The sequence below is a fragment of the Cydia splendana genome, chromosome 5 (assembly GCF_910591565.1).
Source record: "Cydia splendana chromosome 5, ilCydSple1.2, whole genome shotgun sequence".
NCBI lineage: Eukaryota > Metazoa > Arthropoda > Insecta > Lepidoptera > Tortricidae > Cydia > Cydia splendana.
Window position 1 is genome coordinate 23,385,391 of NC_085964.1, and position 16,469 is coordinate 23,401,859.

The 16,469-nt window shown below is 37.1% G+C and overlaps 2 protein-coding genes across 2 annotated transcripts in view; both read left to right on the top strand.

Annotated features, from left to right (window-relative positions):
- Window positions 1–5,477: 5,477 nt before the first annotated feature.
- LOC134790308 (calcium-binding protein P-like) lies at window positions 5,478–6,752 on the top strand. Its single transcript, XM_063761081.1, has 2 exons — window positions 5,478–5,551; window positions 5,969–6,752. Exons 1-2 carry the CDS (start codon window positions 5,522–5,524, stop codon window positions 6,737–6,739), a joined length of 801 nt encoding a protein of 266 aa, XP_063617151.1. The 5' UTR covers window positions 5,478–5,521; the 3' UTR covers window positions 6,740–6,752.
- Window positions 6,753–9,109: 2,357 nt separating this feature from the next.
- LOC134790361 (sodium/potassium-transporting ATPase subunit beta-2-like) overlaps window positions 9,110–16,469 on the top strand; it is a 34,560-nt gene continuing 27,200 nt past the window's right edge. The window contains exon 1 of the mRNA XM_063761130.1: window positions 9,110–9,292. Coding sequence (XP_063617200.1) covers window positions 9,160–9,292 — 133 coding nt within the window. The 5' untranslated portion in view covers window positions 9,110–9,159. The remainder of the gene's footprint in view (window positions 9,293–16,469) is intronic.

Genomic DNA, 16,469 nt, shown 5'->3' on the forward strand with positions numbered 1-16,469 from the left:
AGTCTCCAATATAATAATTCAGTTGATAAATAAATATTTGGTACCTGCCTAAAAATAAACAAAAGCTGTACTTAACGGCATTAAAATACAACTCATATTGATATATTTTAAGGCTCCGTTTTAGTTGCCAAACTATTAATTTTAATACCCATTTCTATTATTTTAAACTAGGTACCTACCCAAATTCGATTAATTAGTTGACCGGTTAAATACGTGCCTTTATGAATTATGAACAAGGGGGTAAATCTTTAAGCAATAATGGATTCGGTCATTGTAAACTTACAGGCGTAATAATCTGTACAGAGAGAAATTACCAAAACAACAGTTAATCGTCCACCTGACACATATCAGCCTTAACCACCCTACAAATTCATTCAATTATCTACTATATTGCCACGCATCAGATTCCAAATTAAAAATGATCTTTGAATGGCTGTTACACTCATTTGTTTTTGGTAGCTAAGGCTACCAGCTATCACCCTTATTACTAAGGGAATAGAGTTGAAAAAAACCAGACAAGTGCGAGTTGGACCGCACCGGAGTCGCACTGAGGGTACCGTACAAATTTAACTTATTTTTTTTAGGGTTCCGTACCCAAAGGGTAAAACGGGACCCTATTACTAAGACTTCGCTGTCCGTCCGTCCGTCCGTCCGTCCGTCCGTCTGTCACCAGGCTGTATCTCACGAACCGTGATAGCTAGACAGTTGAAATTTTCACAGATGATGTATTTCTGTTGCCGCTATAATAACAAATACTAAAAACAGAATAAAATAAAGATTTAAGTGGGGCTCCCATACAGCAAACGTGATTTTTGACCAAAGTTAAGCAACGTCGGGCGTGGTCAGTACTTGGATGGGTGACCGTTTTCGTTGTGCATTTTTTTCCGTTTTTTTTTTGCATTATGGTACGGAACCCTTCGTGCGCGAGTCCGACTCGCACTTGCCCGGTTTTTTACAAATTTATAGTTTCGGAACTTTCCCTGTAGTAGTGTAGTGTAAGACGATATTACTAAATTTCATAGTTCTAGCCTTTCTTATTATTCCCTCGAGAGTGTCGAAATCAAAGAATAATTAAAAGATTAAACGAACTTACCTGTAAGTGAGTTCTTCCTGTATTATACGATATGCCTAGCCTGAGACAGGAGAAATAGGTACTTATACATTTTTTGCGGCATAAACGGCCGTATCTCTTTTTTACGTTGACTTATAAGTATAATTTTTTCACTGGTTCTATGGACCGTAGACCTGAGTACATATACATATGAGTCGCTTAACTTCGAACTCGGGTAAATCCATCTGTCAGATTATGCGATTTTGGTATTAAGAAAAGGTAATAGGGTAGACATTTGCTGAGAGGGTCGAATGGATTTACCCGAGTTTGAAGTTAAGCGACACATATAAGGTTTTACTTAATTTCAACACGATACTTCCACGCGTTCCTGAGATAAAGGGTCTTGACAGACAGACGGACGGACAACAAAGTGACCCTATAAGGGCTCCGTTTTTTTCCTTTTGAGGTACGGAACCCTAAAAATACACGGAGGTTTAGGGCATCATCCATCAGTGAACAATACGATAAAGGCGTACAGCATCGATTAAAATAAATTCGCGGGTAAACGGATCGCTTCCGAGAAACACAGCGATTCGGTTACTGAGGATGGTGATAGGTTGGTTAAGGGGGCGTACCGAGCCTCTATACCCGTATCACGAGTCACTGACACTGACCGTGTCAAAACTAACATATACGGTATAGTGTGTAGCTTTCAAATAGAGCTCGACGGCTAATCCTATTGTCTATTGTTAAGTAAAACCGCACGTGCTACTTACCTGCAAAAAAGAGTCTTAATTATTCTATTTGGCACCTGAGCGCGGGCTAGTCCAACGCTCAAAAAACCAGTGTAGGTGCGCCCTCCGATAACGCGCCTTTGTTACGCATCTCGATGACACATTTTAGACTGGTTCTGTAGCGTTCGACTCGCCGGCACTCAGTAACCGAAGTACGTATTTTTTATGCAGGTGGTTGTGGCACGTGGCACGAGCGGTTTTACTTAACAATAGACAATAGGATTAAGGTGACAGTCCATTTCCAACGATAGCTGCATTACTGTCAATTTTACTATGGAAATTGACAATGACAGCGACGCGTTCAGTACCGGTAGTGCAGCTGCGGTTAGAAATGGAATGTTACCATTAGCCGTCGAGCTCTATTTGAAAGCTACACACTATAACTAATACGCTAAGTTACGTTCTCGACAGCGTTTGAGTTAGTGCCAAACTGGTGGTAGCCACACTAGTGTAAATTTCATTCGATAGCGTGACGGACGTACGCGTTTGCGATAAGTCAAATTTTGTATGGGATTTTGAGATTCCAAAACGTCCCACTTGGCGCGCTGTTAAAAAAATGAGACTTAACGCAAACGCATAATGTCACGTCACGTTATCGAATGAAATTTACATGTAAGCTGAGAATGTCGTTTTAAAATGAGAGCGTTAATCGATTATAGGGAGGAACAATAAGTAGGTATTTTTCCTGAAATGACTATTTATTTAGATATAAGGCTTTGGTCCACGCCTACGTTGCGTAGGTACCACAATGTTTCAGTTCTACATATAAAGGGCACGGGCAACTATGCACAGTTGATGCAAGTGCGTAGGCGTGCAGTGCAAGTGCGCGTTGTAATATATAAATCCAAAGGACGATTTATTTATTCAATTCAATTCATTTCGTTTAATACGGTGTAAACGTACATACGTACGTATTTATTAATTTAGAAATTTAAATCAGGCAACAAGGCCAATATTACAAATACCTTACAGACTAACATACATATGTATTTAATAAACTTAAAACTAAACACTGTTTATTAGGTACTTTGACAAGTTTGACTCAAATAAAAAATTTATTTTCACCGAATATATTATAATTTAAATGTAAATAAAGATTTTACTATCCACGAACTGTTCATTAGGGAGCGATATTAATCAGGGAAATAATACCTTAACTTTATTAGTTTTATTATACATAGGTATTAAAATTCAAAACTAACAAATTTTTGTAAAATACTCAAGGCAGGGGTCGGAAACCGGTATTTGCTCCATACAAAAATACCGGTATTATTACGTTCTTTTTCGTCCTTTGCTTTATTATTTCATTTTGAATGGGACAATCTAATAACACAAAGTTGTTACCTAAATACACGATTCAGTCCTACGGCAAGAGCATAAAATAATTCAAAATATTGGGCTAATTCGGTGTTTTTTAAAAATACCGGTTCCGAGCCCTGACTCAAAGGCCCCTTAACCAAAAATAAACAAAAGTTGGCGCAAAATTCACACGGTGCGTGTGCGATCTTCGATCGTCCGCTGACAGTGCGGGTCAAGCCGGAGAAATTCGACTGAGAAACTTTTCGAAACACGGTACTCGACTGAAAAGCTCTCTATTATATCACGATTGTATAAAATACTATTTACGTTGATTGATTAATGAAGATACTTTTAAGTAATTTTTTTAGGATTGTATGTACCATTAACCACGTTATTTGCTGTATAAAAAATATTCCCTTTTACGTTTTATATTTATAATTTTATAGGATATAGTGAGAGCGTCGTATATATACTCACTTGGTTGGCGCGATGACCCAAACTGAGTCTTGGCCTCCAACACAAGAGCATTCCACTTTGATCGGTCCAGACCGGAGGCAGCTTTATAGAGTCGAGGCAGATCTGCGTCGTATACATATATAAATAATATAATATATATTAATCATGAATGCTAAATTGTTGTAGGTGGCGCTGTTATTCTGTTTCGTGTCCCCTTCTTTCTAAGAAGTGGGTTAAAATAAAATATAGCAATCTGTCGGGCCACCAGTGAATGTCTTATATTTATGAATTAAATAGTTTTTCTCTAGTTAGATATCGCAATAATAAGAGAATGAGGGTTGATCAGCATATATTATCGTGTATTTATAACTTTGTTTTTAAAAAAAATATAAGAATTAAAAATAGGTAGTGTAGTAAGCTTCAAATATGCTTAGAACTTAGAATTGTTTGTAATAGTATCAGTTTTTACAATTTTCGCCTATTTTTTGGCTAGTCTAAAACATTCCCGCACCAAAAACCCCGACGTATGCTGATAAGGTAACTACATACTATTGCTATCGGTTAAAAATCCATTGGTATACTTGAGTTCGAATCGAAGTGAGCGATAATCGCGAGTCCCGCTAGGCCCCGGGATAGCGGGCCCTGTCAAAGGGCGAGATAACTCGCGGCCCTCCATCACACGCGCACGCGCATCCTAAGTAGGGTTGCCACCTTATGTAAGAAATTTAAAAAAAAGTTTAAAAGTAGGTACCTACCTGAATGAAAAATATTTCAATTGAATGTAATATGTATAATAGGGTACCTACTTGGACATATTGGTTGTGTTGAAATGTTTGTATTTTCATCTAAAAATTAATTAAAATGTTATAATCTTCTTTTCGTCCTCCATTTACCAGTTAGGAAAGTAACATAATATACTTACGGTTTAAAATGTTAAAATAGGTAAGTACGTCTAACTGTTGTTATTAAAAATCCAACCATTCGCCTGATTCACCTTAACAAAATTACATGAGACGATGGTTTAAAAAAAGGGCTAAGGAGTGGCTTGTATTAAATATAGTAACTGTAATATCTCAATTATTAAAACACCAATTAATTAATAGAGTTTATTTATTGATGAGACACTATAACTCCATATACACGGACGCTATTCTTGGCATAGACAAGCTGCCATAGAGACAGTAAAAATAAAGACACAGGTAAACGTAAAGTAAACAGACACCACACTCTCCCCACCAGAACTCAAACAGTTCAAAAATTAAAAAAATCACCACTCTTAGCATAACAAGTAATTGTTAACTTAGGTACTTAAAACTACAGAGTAAATATCATACCCCAAAATTTAGATAGGTACTTATTCTAACAATAATTATATTTAAAGTAACGAGGTTCGCGTAAACCTGTGTAAATACTTGTTTATCGAATCTTTATTGGTCTTTATTTTCTAATTTTTAACATACGGAGCATTTCATGAAATTGTCTACCTTTGTCACGTACGAACGTAAATTTTCTGAAGATTTACTGGTATAGAAGTTTCTTTTTCTGTGCCAAATGGTCAAAAATATGCACAAAAAAATAATCATCAGATTTAAACGCCAAAAAAAAAGTTCAAATACACGAAACAAAATGCGTTTGTACGGGACAGCTCGTGGAATGCTCCCTACAAGCCAATTTAATGTTTTGGATTTTTTTGAGAGTAAATTTCGCCAATTGCCAACCCTGCCAACCACCTTGCCTGACAGGCGACATGAATGTAATTTCTTGTGACACCCCTGTTCCGAGGACGATATAAAGTCGGGCTCCGATGCATTTTCGGCAATCGCACTTGAGACTGCAACTGACACAGCCGGTAACTGACATACAAACGCGATTTCGGCAGACTGCAGCTGACGCTCCTGGGGACTGACATACATTAGACACGATGGAGGCGCTAAGGAAGATCTCGGTTCTTGTGAGTGTCTAATTGTATTTTTTTATACATATATTAATTTAGTTGAATTTTTCCATTCTATTCTGGTTCTATTTCAGTCATAATTTCGTTATTTTTTATAGGTACCTATTTAGTAAAGTGACAGGATTTATAAATTTATTGGTACATTCTTAAAATGTGGCGAAAAATAACTGTTTAAATCTAAAATAAAAGTGGTGCATATATAAATCAATGATATAAATGTACCTATGTATTATTTAAGGTTTGTTCTTTTCATAAATCACAGATACTTAATATTTTTTTAATAGAGAAATACGTACCTAATGAACTTACTAAATACTTACCATTAACATGAGAAAGTCCAAAATGAAAAATTTTTCATTGCTACAACCGCATCATTTAGAATCATAAATAATCAACTAGGTATTTCATTTTCAGTTAATCCTAGTATCAACACTACACCTCACAACCTCCCACATGGTGCTGGACCCCAGAACCTCCCTCCACATACCAGAAAAGATCCTCGGCGTGATCGACATCGTCAACAACCACAAGAACAAGCCTGGCCAACAGTACCAACCAGCGCAGAACCAGCAATACCAGCCGCAGTACCCACAGTACTACCAGCCAGGGAATTACCAAGGCCAGTACCAAGGGCAGTACCAAGGACAAGGGCAGCAAAACCAAGTTCAAGGTCAAAATCAGGGACAATTCTACCCAGGACCAACCCAAGGGACATATCCTCAGAACAACGCTCCAGTCTATCCTCAACCTCAACCTACATACCCACAATACCCTGTCCAAAACGGACAGACCCAAGCACAAGGTCAGTATCAGTATCAAAACGGGCATCAAGGTCAGAATCAGCAAAATGGACAGTATCAGGGGCAAAATCAGCAAGGACAGTATCAAGGGCAAGCGCAAACTGGATTCCAGAATGGAAACCAATATCCAAATCATGCTGGGCAGTTCCAGGGCCAAACCCAAGGGCAATATACTGGTCAAGAAGTCAGTACCGGTCAGTTTCAAGCAGTCCAAAGTACAGGCAGTCAGACCAGTGGTTTCCAGGTGACAGGAGGTCACACTGGGAACCAGGGACCCGCGTGCGTGTGCCAGGCCTGGACCAAGCCTAATGCGACGAAGGGTGAGGCTGGACCTTTGGAAAAAACTGAGAACACAGAAGTGAATGAAGTGCCTGTTAGAATGTAATAGCAAAGTTTCGTGACCGTCTCACCGCGTATTGCTTGTAGTTGAATTTTAGGATTATTTGTATGCATTTATAAAAAAGAAATGAGTTCTGTTAATATTCTAAGCTAATTCCGATATACAGACAATTGTAGCAAGTCAAAAGTGTCAAATAAAAATCGTTTGTGTTTTACAATGTACCACATGTAGATGGATTTTCGGTTAACATAGGTATATTATTATTATTATATTACAAGTAATAGGAGAACAGAACACATACTAGGCCTACGTGTGCACTGTTTTGTCCCAAATAGACGTTACGTTTTACTTTTCTAAATAACTAATGTATTCATAAATACTTCACCTAATAGACGGAGGAATATTGAGGCGCCATACCATACCATATTGTACGCCGTACGCCCAATGTAGACAGTTGAAGTAAATGGCGCTATACGATCCTAGTGGTTATATTATGCCATAATAGTCTTGACAATCTAAAGCTGCGTACGGATTGCGCGTACATTGGCACGCGTAGTCTGTTACGCGTGTCCTGGAACACCATGTCCGTACTTGCAGCTACGCGTACACTCTAGCGAGCCGCCATAGTCGGTTTTTGGTACAATGTACGCGTGGACTGCGTATCCCGACTACGCGTAACAAAGCAACGCATTGTCCGTACTCAGCTTAATAACCACAAAATGTATGGCACCGTACGGAACAAGCATCTATATCTCATGTCAAAACTGCCGCTGTAAATTTGCACCAATTTAGGCGTCTCGTTTATTAATTAGTCTATGATTCAGTCAATAATTTCTTTGTTTACAAGATCTCAATATCAGACCGGCTTAGCAAGACTGCGACTCCATACCTCTCTAGCTCGACTTCAAGTATGGAATGGAGTCGCGCGTGATAACGCAAGTAATTTTTTTAAACTCTTGCAGCTCTTGCTCAAACTGTACTTAGTTTAATACACTATTTATTCAATTATTTCTAAGTTTTATTTATTTAATTTTCGAATAAAATAAGTTACCCAATTGAAAAATTACATTTATATTTCCCTTCTTTGTTACCAAATGGAAACACATTTTCCACTTTTTAATTTCTATTTATTTTGATCAAATGCAAATTTGTTAAAATTAGGTACCTACAGTCAATACGTGTATCTATTTTATTTTTCCTAAATATATTGCACCGAGAGAATAAGAATATCAAATCAATAACAAATGTTAAAAATCTAAATGTTATTATGTTAGTTACAATAACAAAGAGCGAATTTCAGATTTTTAAATTTTGTTAGTTTGTTTTAGTTAGGTTTTAAGATAACCTAACTAAATTAAATTATAATAAAATTAATTATCTATAACGTGAGTTAGGAAAACGTATGTAATTTTCGAAACTCATCGGAAAATTACATACGTCCGTATTTTTTTGGTCCCAAATTGGGATTTCATGTTTCATGTGGGATGTTTATTTCTCAAAATCTGACGAAAAAAAATCGACTTCAAAATAAAAAAAAACCTACCTTTTCCAATGACTGTTACCTATACAAAGCGTGGCGTGGTGGGTACTGAATAGAGGTCCCACAAACATGTGAACCCATACTCTAATGCCAACAATAGTGGCTTTCCATCACAGAAGTGTCCTTATGCTTCAAGTGCAATAAGGATGTTTACGTCTGTAATACTAATAGAACTTCTGATAAAAAGGTCCTTATTGCATATGAAGCATAAGGAGCCTTCTCTAATCTGATGGAAAGCCATAGAGTGCTGTTGAGATATTTCTGAACATTTTGTTCTTTAATATATTTGCTGTTGACTTTATTTCTAGGTAGTTCATGAACTAAAAATATAGAATTAGCACAAGCAAAACAGCAGCAAAAAACTAGTCACAGACATGGCGCGCAATGCCCAAATCAATTCCTCAGGCAACAACCTAACCTAATGACCAAACTAAACCTAACCAAGCTATCCATTACAAACACAAACAAAAACCAACCTTAACCCAATGTGATACGGTCCACAGCGAACGCAATTGATAAAATTGTTGTTTCGCAACCCTATAGGGAAACCAGATTAAGAAGAGCTCTCTTTATATTTGCGCTTTGAGAAGGATTGTACACTCCCGATCAGATATATCGGAGCGGCAATTACATCACAATTATCTGAACACGTCTCTATTGTTAAGGCGTCAAAATGCGTGTTCAGATATTTTTGAGCAGCTCGGCCGCTCAGATATATCTGATGGCGACTATCGGAAGTAAAGGTCTTAGATACTGGCCGGTGAAAAACTAGGGCTGATCGTGCGCGCGCAGCCCTTGCGTAATCGTTACGTAAGAGGGTTGCAGGGGTAAGTGTGAGGGGGGAGAGCAGGGTAAGTCTGAGGGGGGGAGTGCTAGGGCGAAGCGCGAATCGATTCTGTACCGCAGTCGGGTTTAGAGCTTGAAGATGGCGGACAAAACTAAGGTTACTGAGCAGTATTACGCGCCGCCGCCCGACCTAGGAGGATGGGAGTCTTTCAGGATCTTCCTATGGAACTCGGAAACCGGACAGTTCCTCGGCCGTACTGGATCGAGCTGGGGTAAGTTAAATTTTAAATTTGGAACCTTGAGCGTGCGTTAATCGGTTTTAAAAATTCAAATTTGGAACGCGCGCTAATAGGATCGGTAATAGGATATAGGAAAACCCGCTAAGATTCTGAAAGGACCACGCCAAAACTGCGACTTAACCGTGAAAAATGTATGAAAATAAGGTACAGGCACCACCAGTAAAATATCGTATTACGGGGGAAATCGTATGAAACCTGATCTTATTAAGTGGGTTCTACTGGATTTAGTTTTTTGTAGTTTGAGGATGGTGTTATGTAATATGCGCCCATTTTATCTGGATTTGTGTTGGACTGTATTGACCCATTTTTGGGAGTTACATAATTGAATTTTTTTTAGAGTTACAAGTCACATACCTATATAATTTGGGTAAGTACATAAATATTAAATGCTAAAAAGTTTTTAGTACCCATTCAAAAATATTTAACTTCGGCTCTGTATATTTCATAATCATGAAAATATAAATCTGATTGAACATTTTTATTATACATAGTTTAATCATAAGGTCAAGAAAAAATCATAATAACCACTATACCAAAGATTTATCAGTTACTATCAATAAATTATCGTTCGGCAATAAATCGTATGTTTTCGGTAAACATCGGAGATGTTCGGAAATCCAAATCTATATCCGTATAGATCTAGACTTTTAAATTTAAACTGTTAACAGTGTATCTTAGTCATTAATTGAGACTATTTGAGACCTGCTTCATTTATTAATTAACAGAAAATTAACCATTTTCACGAGATCTTATCTCAATTCGTTTTCAAACAAAAATATACTTTATCACTAATCGAATAAGGTTGACTCTCCGCTGAAAATGCACGGTTTATCCACGCTCAAAATATCCTACTCTCTCTTACCTTATCAATCCATTTTAAATCGTTTCCCGAATGTTACAAGGTTCATTTTTGAATGTAGTTCTGTAGTTTTACGACGTTTTGGATTTAGGGCGGTTTCCTGAGCTCCGATTGGTCAGTTTCTGGCTGCGCGCGCATCGTCCTTCGCCCCATCGATCCAAGGACGTCTGGATATTTATGGGTGTTAATTACCTTTTTGGCCTAGGGAAGAAAGTAGAAGATTACATCCTAATTTCTTAACAATACTAAACTAAAGACAAACTTGATGATTTTTGTAAGTATCTTCCTTCCAAATAATGATCTTCTCATAGTAGTACATCTACATAGTCCTCGATGAAGAACAAAGAACATACGCACCTACCTACAGTGGAAACTGGATAAGTGGAATCGCAAGGGACCGGCTGTTTAGTTCCGCTTATCCAGGTTTTCCATTTATCCAGTTTTCCACTAAACCAGGTTCAAATAAAACGTTTTCTCACTTACGGAGGCTCTCGCTAACAGTGGTTGTGGATGCTAGTAATGTCGCTTATAGAGGTCACGTATGGTATGATCAAGACTTAAATAATCATCTTTTATTAAATATGTATGTAGATATGTATGTATTAACAAAAATAGGTATGTAATCCTGACTTTAAAAAAAGCAATACTGTAAATAATCCACAGTACCTACTCGTATACAATTTTCAAAATTACAAAAACAAAATCACTCCTAATATTTATTTATGCAAGAGAAACCAGTATGGTTAAATAAATCAATGTACCGATTGTACTTTAATGCAAAAAAAACTGAACGATGTGTGATCTCATACAAAATACGTAGTTAAAACACGAACCATAATGTTAACGAAACAAACTACCCTCCTTGTGACGGTTTATTAAAAATACAAATTTTATAACGCCGAGCTATTCCACTCATAGAGGTTTCGGAGACGGCTGCTTCCAGTTACAGAGGTAAAAATAAGAAATTTTCGAAAAAATGGATTCCGCTTATAGAGGTCCCAAAATTCCACTTATAGAGGTAATTCGTTGCCAAGGGACTGGAACCGAGAACTTGGGTCCACTTAAAGAGGTTTTCCACTAACCCAGGTTCCACTTATCCAGTTTCCACGTACTTAAAAAGAAAAACAATGAAACTTATCACAATTTCACAAATCGAAACACAATTTGTTTGGGCCGATGATTGACTGGTAGAGAATGCCTTCTAGCATTAAGTCCACCTTCTCACAAATCGAAACACAATTTGTTTGGCCCGATGGTTGACTGGTAGAGAATGCCTTCTAGCATTAAGTCCGCCTTTTGTACGTTATTGCAATATATCCCTGTGCAATTAAGATTTACAAAAATGTAGGTAACACACTAATTTAAATTTTTACACATACGAAAACGGGACTTGTCATAAAAAAGTTGGTAAACAAACAATACCCTGGCGAGTTGAACCTCCTTTTTGAAGTCGGCTAAAGATTGTATAGTACCTACTTGTTTACCTCTATGTACAGTCAAGAAAAAAATATTAGCTACAATTTACGAAAGTGGTTTCTAACTGCTTTAGGGGTGCATATAATAACGACATGCCATGCTTACTCCGCCAGAAAAACATTAGCATTTATTTATTGCATCACTTAACACCACTTACACTGATTTTCAGTAAAGTTTTTTATTATTCAGAGGAAATTGAATAATTTAGTTCTTTAAAACCACAGACCACAAAGATTTGTTGATGTTATTATCTAACTGATGAAAGAACGCCAAAATCGTTGGTGTGTACATATGTACACATATATGATTATATAATCATCAGTAACTTGACTTTTTAAGAGGTTGAATAGGTACCTGATTTCATCTTTTGATTAGGAAATACTTTTTTTATAAGCTACATTCATTTAAAAAAAAACCACTGCCTCGCTGCGAGTAGGTAATATTTATATAATATTTTCTCCTTATATATTTAATTCTTATATAATAATATACATATACAAAATTAACGATAAATATGTGCATGAGAGAGCCAAGTTCACAATTTATCATTGTTTATCAACGTAGTTGTATATCACGGAAATGAGTCTTAAAATCCCTTTTGATAATAATTATCAGAAATGCAAAATACAGTTTACTACACATAAACAACAAAACGTAGGTACTTAAATATTCCATTGTGTTTTAGAATAGCATTTTTTGATATAACGAAATAACTTACATATATCCGAAGACATACAGACCTACATAATAATTAGGGATGTAACGATACATGATTTTGCCGATACGATACCGATACCGATTTTTAATGTAAATAATCGGCGATACCGATACCGATACCGATATCAATGGCACAGTAGTTAGTTAATAAATAAAATATTAAAGAATTATATACTTAATATGCATAAAACATACTTATGTATAATAGACACTCGATTTTGCGAAGTGTGAAAAATTGTAAAACAAATAAAGAAAAATGCCAAATCAAAATCAAAGAAAACAATTGTTTAGGTACCCATCAAGCAATCAATGCAAAAGTAAATCCAAATCAGTAAATATAGTTCACTTTAGGTAGATTTTTTTGTTATGGAAACAAAGTTAATTCAAATTATTAGCAGCGTCATTCGTTTCACGCACTTTTCAAACTGTGATATCGGCTGAATTTAAATCGGCGATGCCGATATATCGGCCTGCCGATTATATTGGCCGATATATCGGTATCGGTATCAGTATCGTTACATCCCTAATAATAATCATAATAAGGATTCTCTGCCTCTGGCTTGCCTTAGCCGGCCGGCCAGAGTGGAGTCGTTAGAGCTATAAGCTCCAGGGGTGGAAGTGAAATATGCATAAGACGCGAGTTGGCACAGTGGCTGTTAACAGCCACTGGGTAGAAAGCGGCGCACACCTCTCGACACCCCTGAGCCGCTCACACCGGTGTTGCCCTTGAGCCATCCTAGATGTCGCTTTTTGTGGGGGCCCATCTTGTGAGGGCGAGTCACCGTCTGCCGGAAATAAAATTGCATACCGTTTTATTAGGCAGGCGTCCGGTTTTTTACCCCATAGCTCAGTACTTAGTCCATCGCTTTCACCCAATAACCTAGTTCATTTTAGATTCCATCAACTCTCAATAGCCCTTACACCCTGGCGGGTGCTGCCTCTGCGTGCGTCCCATGACACGGGCAAGGGCAGCATCCGCTCGGTGTACCCCTTACATTTCATTAAAGTGTCAAAAGGGCCTCTACGTGTTGGCTTCGGCTCCGCGCACGCCTCCCAAAGGTCCGGAACACCATTGTTCCGTGATGGGAAAGACATATCATAATAATATCGTAATGGACTCTCCAAAACTCTATATATACAAACTCTATCTATATGACATAGCAATACTTTTAAAAATAAAATCAAGTGCAATCAAGAATAAAAAAAAATAACAATGTTAAAATTCAAGACACAGTCATGACGTCATCAATTTAATTCAATTCAAACATTTATTAATACAATCATTATATTACTCGTCATTATTACAATTATTATAAAAATACATTGCATTTAATTAATGTGAATATTACATGGCTATCATTCATTCAGTAGTATACAGCTCATGTGCATTTCCAATTCGAAAAAAATCATTCGACGAATATATTTTTTTTTAGTAGGCAGCAGATAGGTACTAGTTATGTTTTAAGTTTCGGTACAAATGAGGCATCCTAGTTATACATGGTATATACCCCATTTTAATAATATTTATTAAGTAAAATAGATAAATATCTATTTTTTTTCGGAATTGAATATAATAATAATTTTACACACACCTTACAACGCTACATATTTCGCCCACAATCATGAAAAATCGCTTCCGAATCACCCCCGAAACTTTTACTCGACCCCGAAAACATTTGAAATTAAAAACTAAATTTTCAACAACACATTTCGCAATTCATTTAAAAGCTCTAAAAAATGCAATACAATATAGCGTTTCGCGCATGTCACGGCGCATATGCCGCGACCTAGCCCAGCACACACCCTCGGAAAACCGTAATTATAGTGTATGCAGGTAATGCAGGCGTTTGAGGGAAATTGGGTTTTACGGAGTTATCGATTTATATTATGCAAGCTATTCAACTCTTTAAACGCGCGGTATAGCGGCAAAACGCGATACAAAGCGGGAAAGAAAAAGCGCTGAAAAAGCGCTACGGCGTAGCGCGTGAAATGGAGCCGTGCAGTAGATGATAAATGGACGTCATTTAGGGAAATACAACATTACACAAATCTGTCATTGAATTTCAGACTTTAAGCCAAAAAAGTCATTCTTTAAATGACATTTTTTTGCAGTCGGTTCCTTTTTGCTTAATATCGTCCTCAAAATTTTAAAATCTAGTTAGGGCAATATTAGATATTATGTAGAATGCCAAGTTCTGTGCTCGTACAATATATGTTAGTACCTATGAGCAGTAGGTAGGTACGTAGGTAATGTAGGTATTATTAAAATGATATTAACTGTACAGTTGGAAACTAGTTAGCCAATTTGAGTTCGATTCCCAGTCCCAGGCCTGGACCCGCATGCCTAGAACTCACATTAGAGTACCGAACAATTTATCTAACAAACTATCATTTAATACAGGTTTTCAATTTCAAAAAGAACAGCTTTCAATTGCTTAAATTCTTCTGAATCTTCTTAATATCTAAAATGTTTTTATTTTTGTTTGATTTTAAAACAAAACAAATTCAACTCTATTTTCTAATTACATTGATTCAAATTTGATTGGCTTTTTTCCTTGTATGGTGGACGGCTAGAGGATAGATTATCGGTCCCAAAGTGTCACTTGCCGCGCGGCCCCGTGCCTATTACCGCGTTAATGAGCTCGCAATGTTCGCACCCTTAATTAGTGAACGTTGCGTCAATGTACTAATCGCCTAAAATTAAGATGCAGTCGCTGTAGCCAGGGCTCGGAACCGGTATTGAAATACTTGTTAATATCGTTCCCAAAACGTTATATTATTTCGTTCATTAAAAAACCGGTTAATTGATGGAACACGTACTAAACTAAACCGGTAAGAAGAGGGAACTGAATTTTATGGTTCACAAGGAACGATATAATACCGGTTACCCTTGGCTTTCGGAGACTCTCGGTTAAACTCGTTGTCATACGTGAAAGAGGTAGCAATACTTACACGTTCTATCTCGCTTCGATATTTTCAATTTAACCGGTTAATTTCGTTCCACAAAAACGGAAGGCGAACGAATTTGGCATAAATCAGTATCTCAATAAAACAGTTCTTTAACCGGTAACAGCAAATGGAAACTAATTCATTTTCGTTCCCGAGTGAATGAACGAAACCGGTTTGAAAAATAAAACGGTTTCCGAGCCCTGGCGGTAGCATCGCCCACACTGTTAACTGACAGTTCGTAAACCTTATTACTATAGGCATAAGGTCTACCGATGGACAGTTAAATTGTTGCTGTTTGTACGAGGCAAAATGGAGCTTCGGTTGATGATGTTAAAGTGCTTTTTGATGTGGAGTCTAATTTAAGCTTAGAATAAATTCAAAAGTGGAAAAATTACTGTCTTGGGTGAGACTTGAACTCACGGCCTCTGGATCGATACTCCAGCGCAGTAATTTTTCCACTTTTAAATTTTGTTCTAAGCTTAATAGCATCGTTCGCAGACGTTTCTGCTTGTTAAAAATTAAAATGAGTCTAATTTAATTTTAATACGTAGTCTAATTTAAATCAAGATAGCGATATATTTTAAAAAACCGGCCAAGTGCGAGTCGGACTCGCCCACTGAGGGTTCCTTACTTTTTAGTATTAATTTGTTGTAACAGAAATACATCAACAGTGAAAATTTCAACTGTCTAGCTATCACGGTTCATGAGACACAGCCTGGTGATAGACAGACAGACGGAGAGGAGTCTTAGCAATAGGGTCCCGTTTTTTCCCTTTGGGTACGGAACCCTAAAAAGGGTCAAGAATAGTCAAGATCGATTTCATAAATTGATCTCAAGTGGCGTTATTAGGAGTTTCCTAATGAATCGAACTGACCGCATTTCGACTAAACTCTCATTTGTTAACTCCGGTACTGTTACCAAGTCTGCTATCTGTCTCTATCCCACCAATATGGAAGAGTGATATAGGTATGCGTTTCATTTCGTTTCTCTGCGAACGATTGTCATTTTGGCTAGGCCCCCTGATGTGCCGTCGGAAACATTCCAATTGCGATATTTCCACTTGGATGGATATTTTCTTTTTCCTAAATAAAAGTTTCCTTTGTTTCCTGTAAAAACTTCCTGAAATTTCCGAGAACATTTCGAACTTTT

Coding starts and splice junctions, on each gene's coding strand:
- LOC134790308 (XM_063761081.1), top strand. CDS start 5,522: ATGGAGGCGCTAAGGAAGATCTCGGTTCTT. Junction 5,552..5,968: donor TAAGGAAGATCTCGGTTCTT/GTGAGTGTCTAA, acceptor TTTCATTTTCAG/TTAATCCTAGTATCAACACT.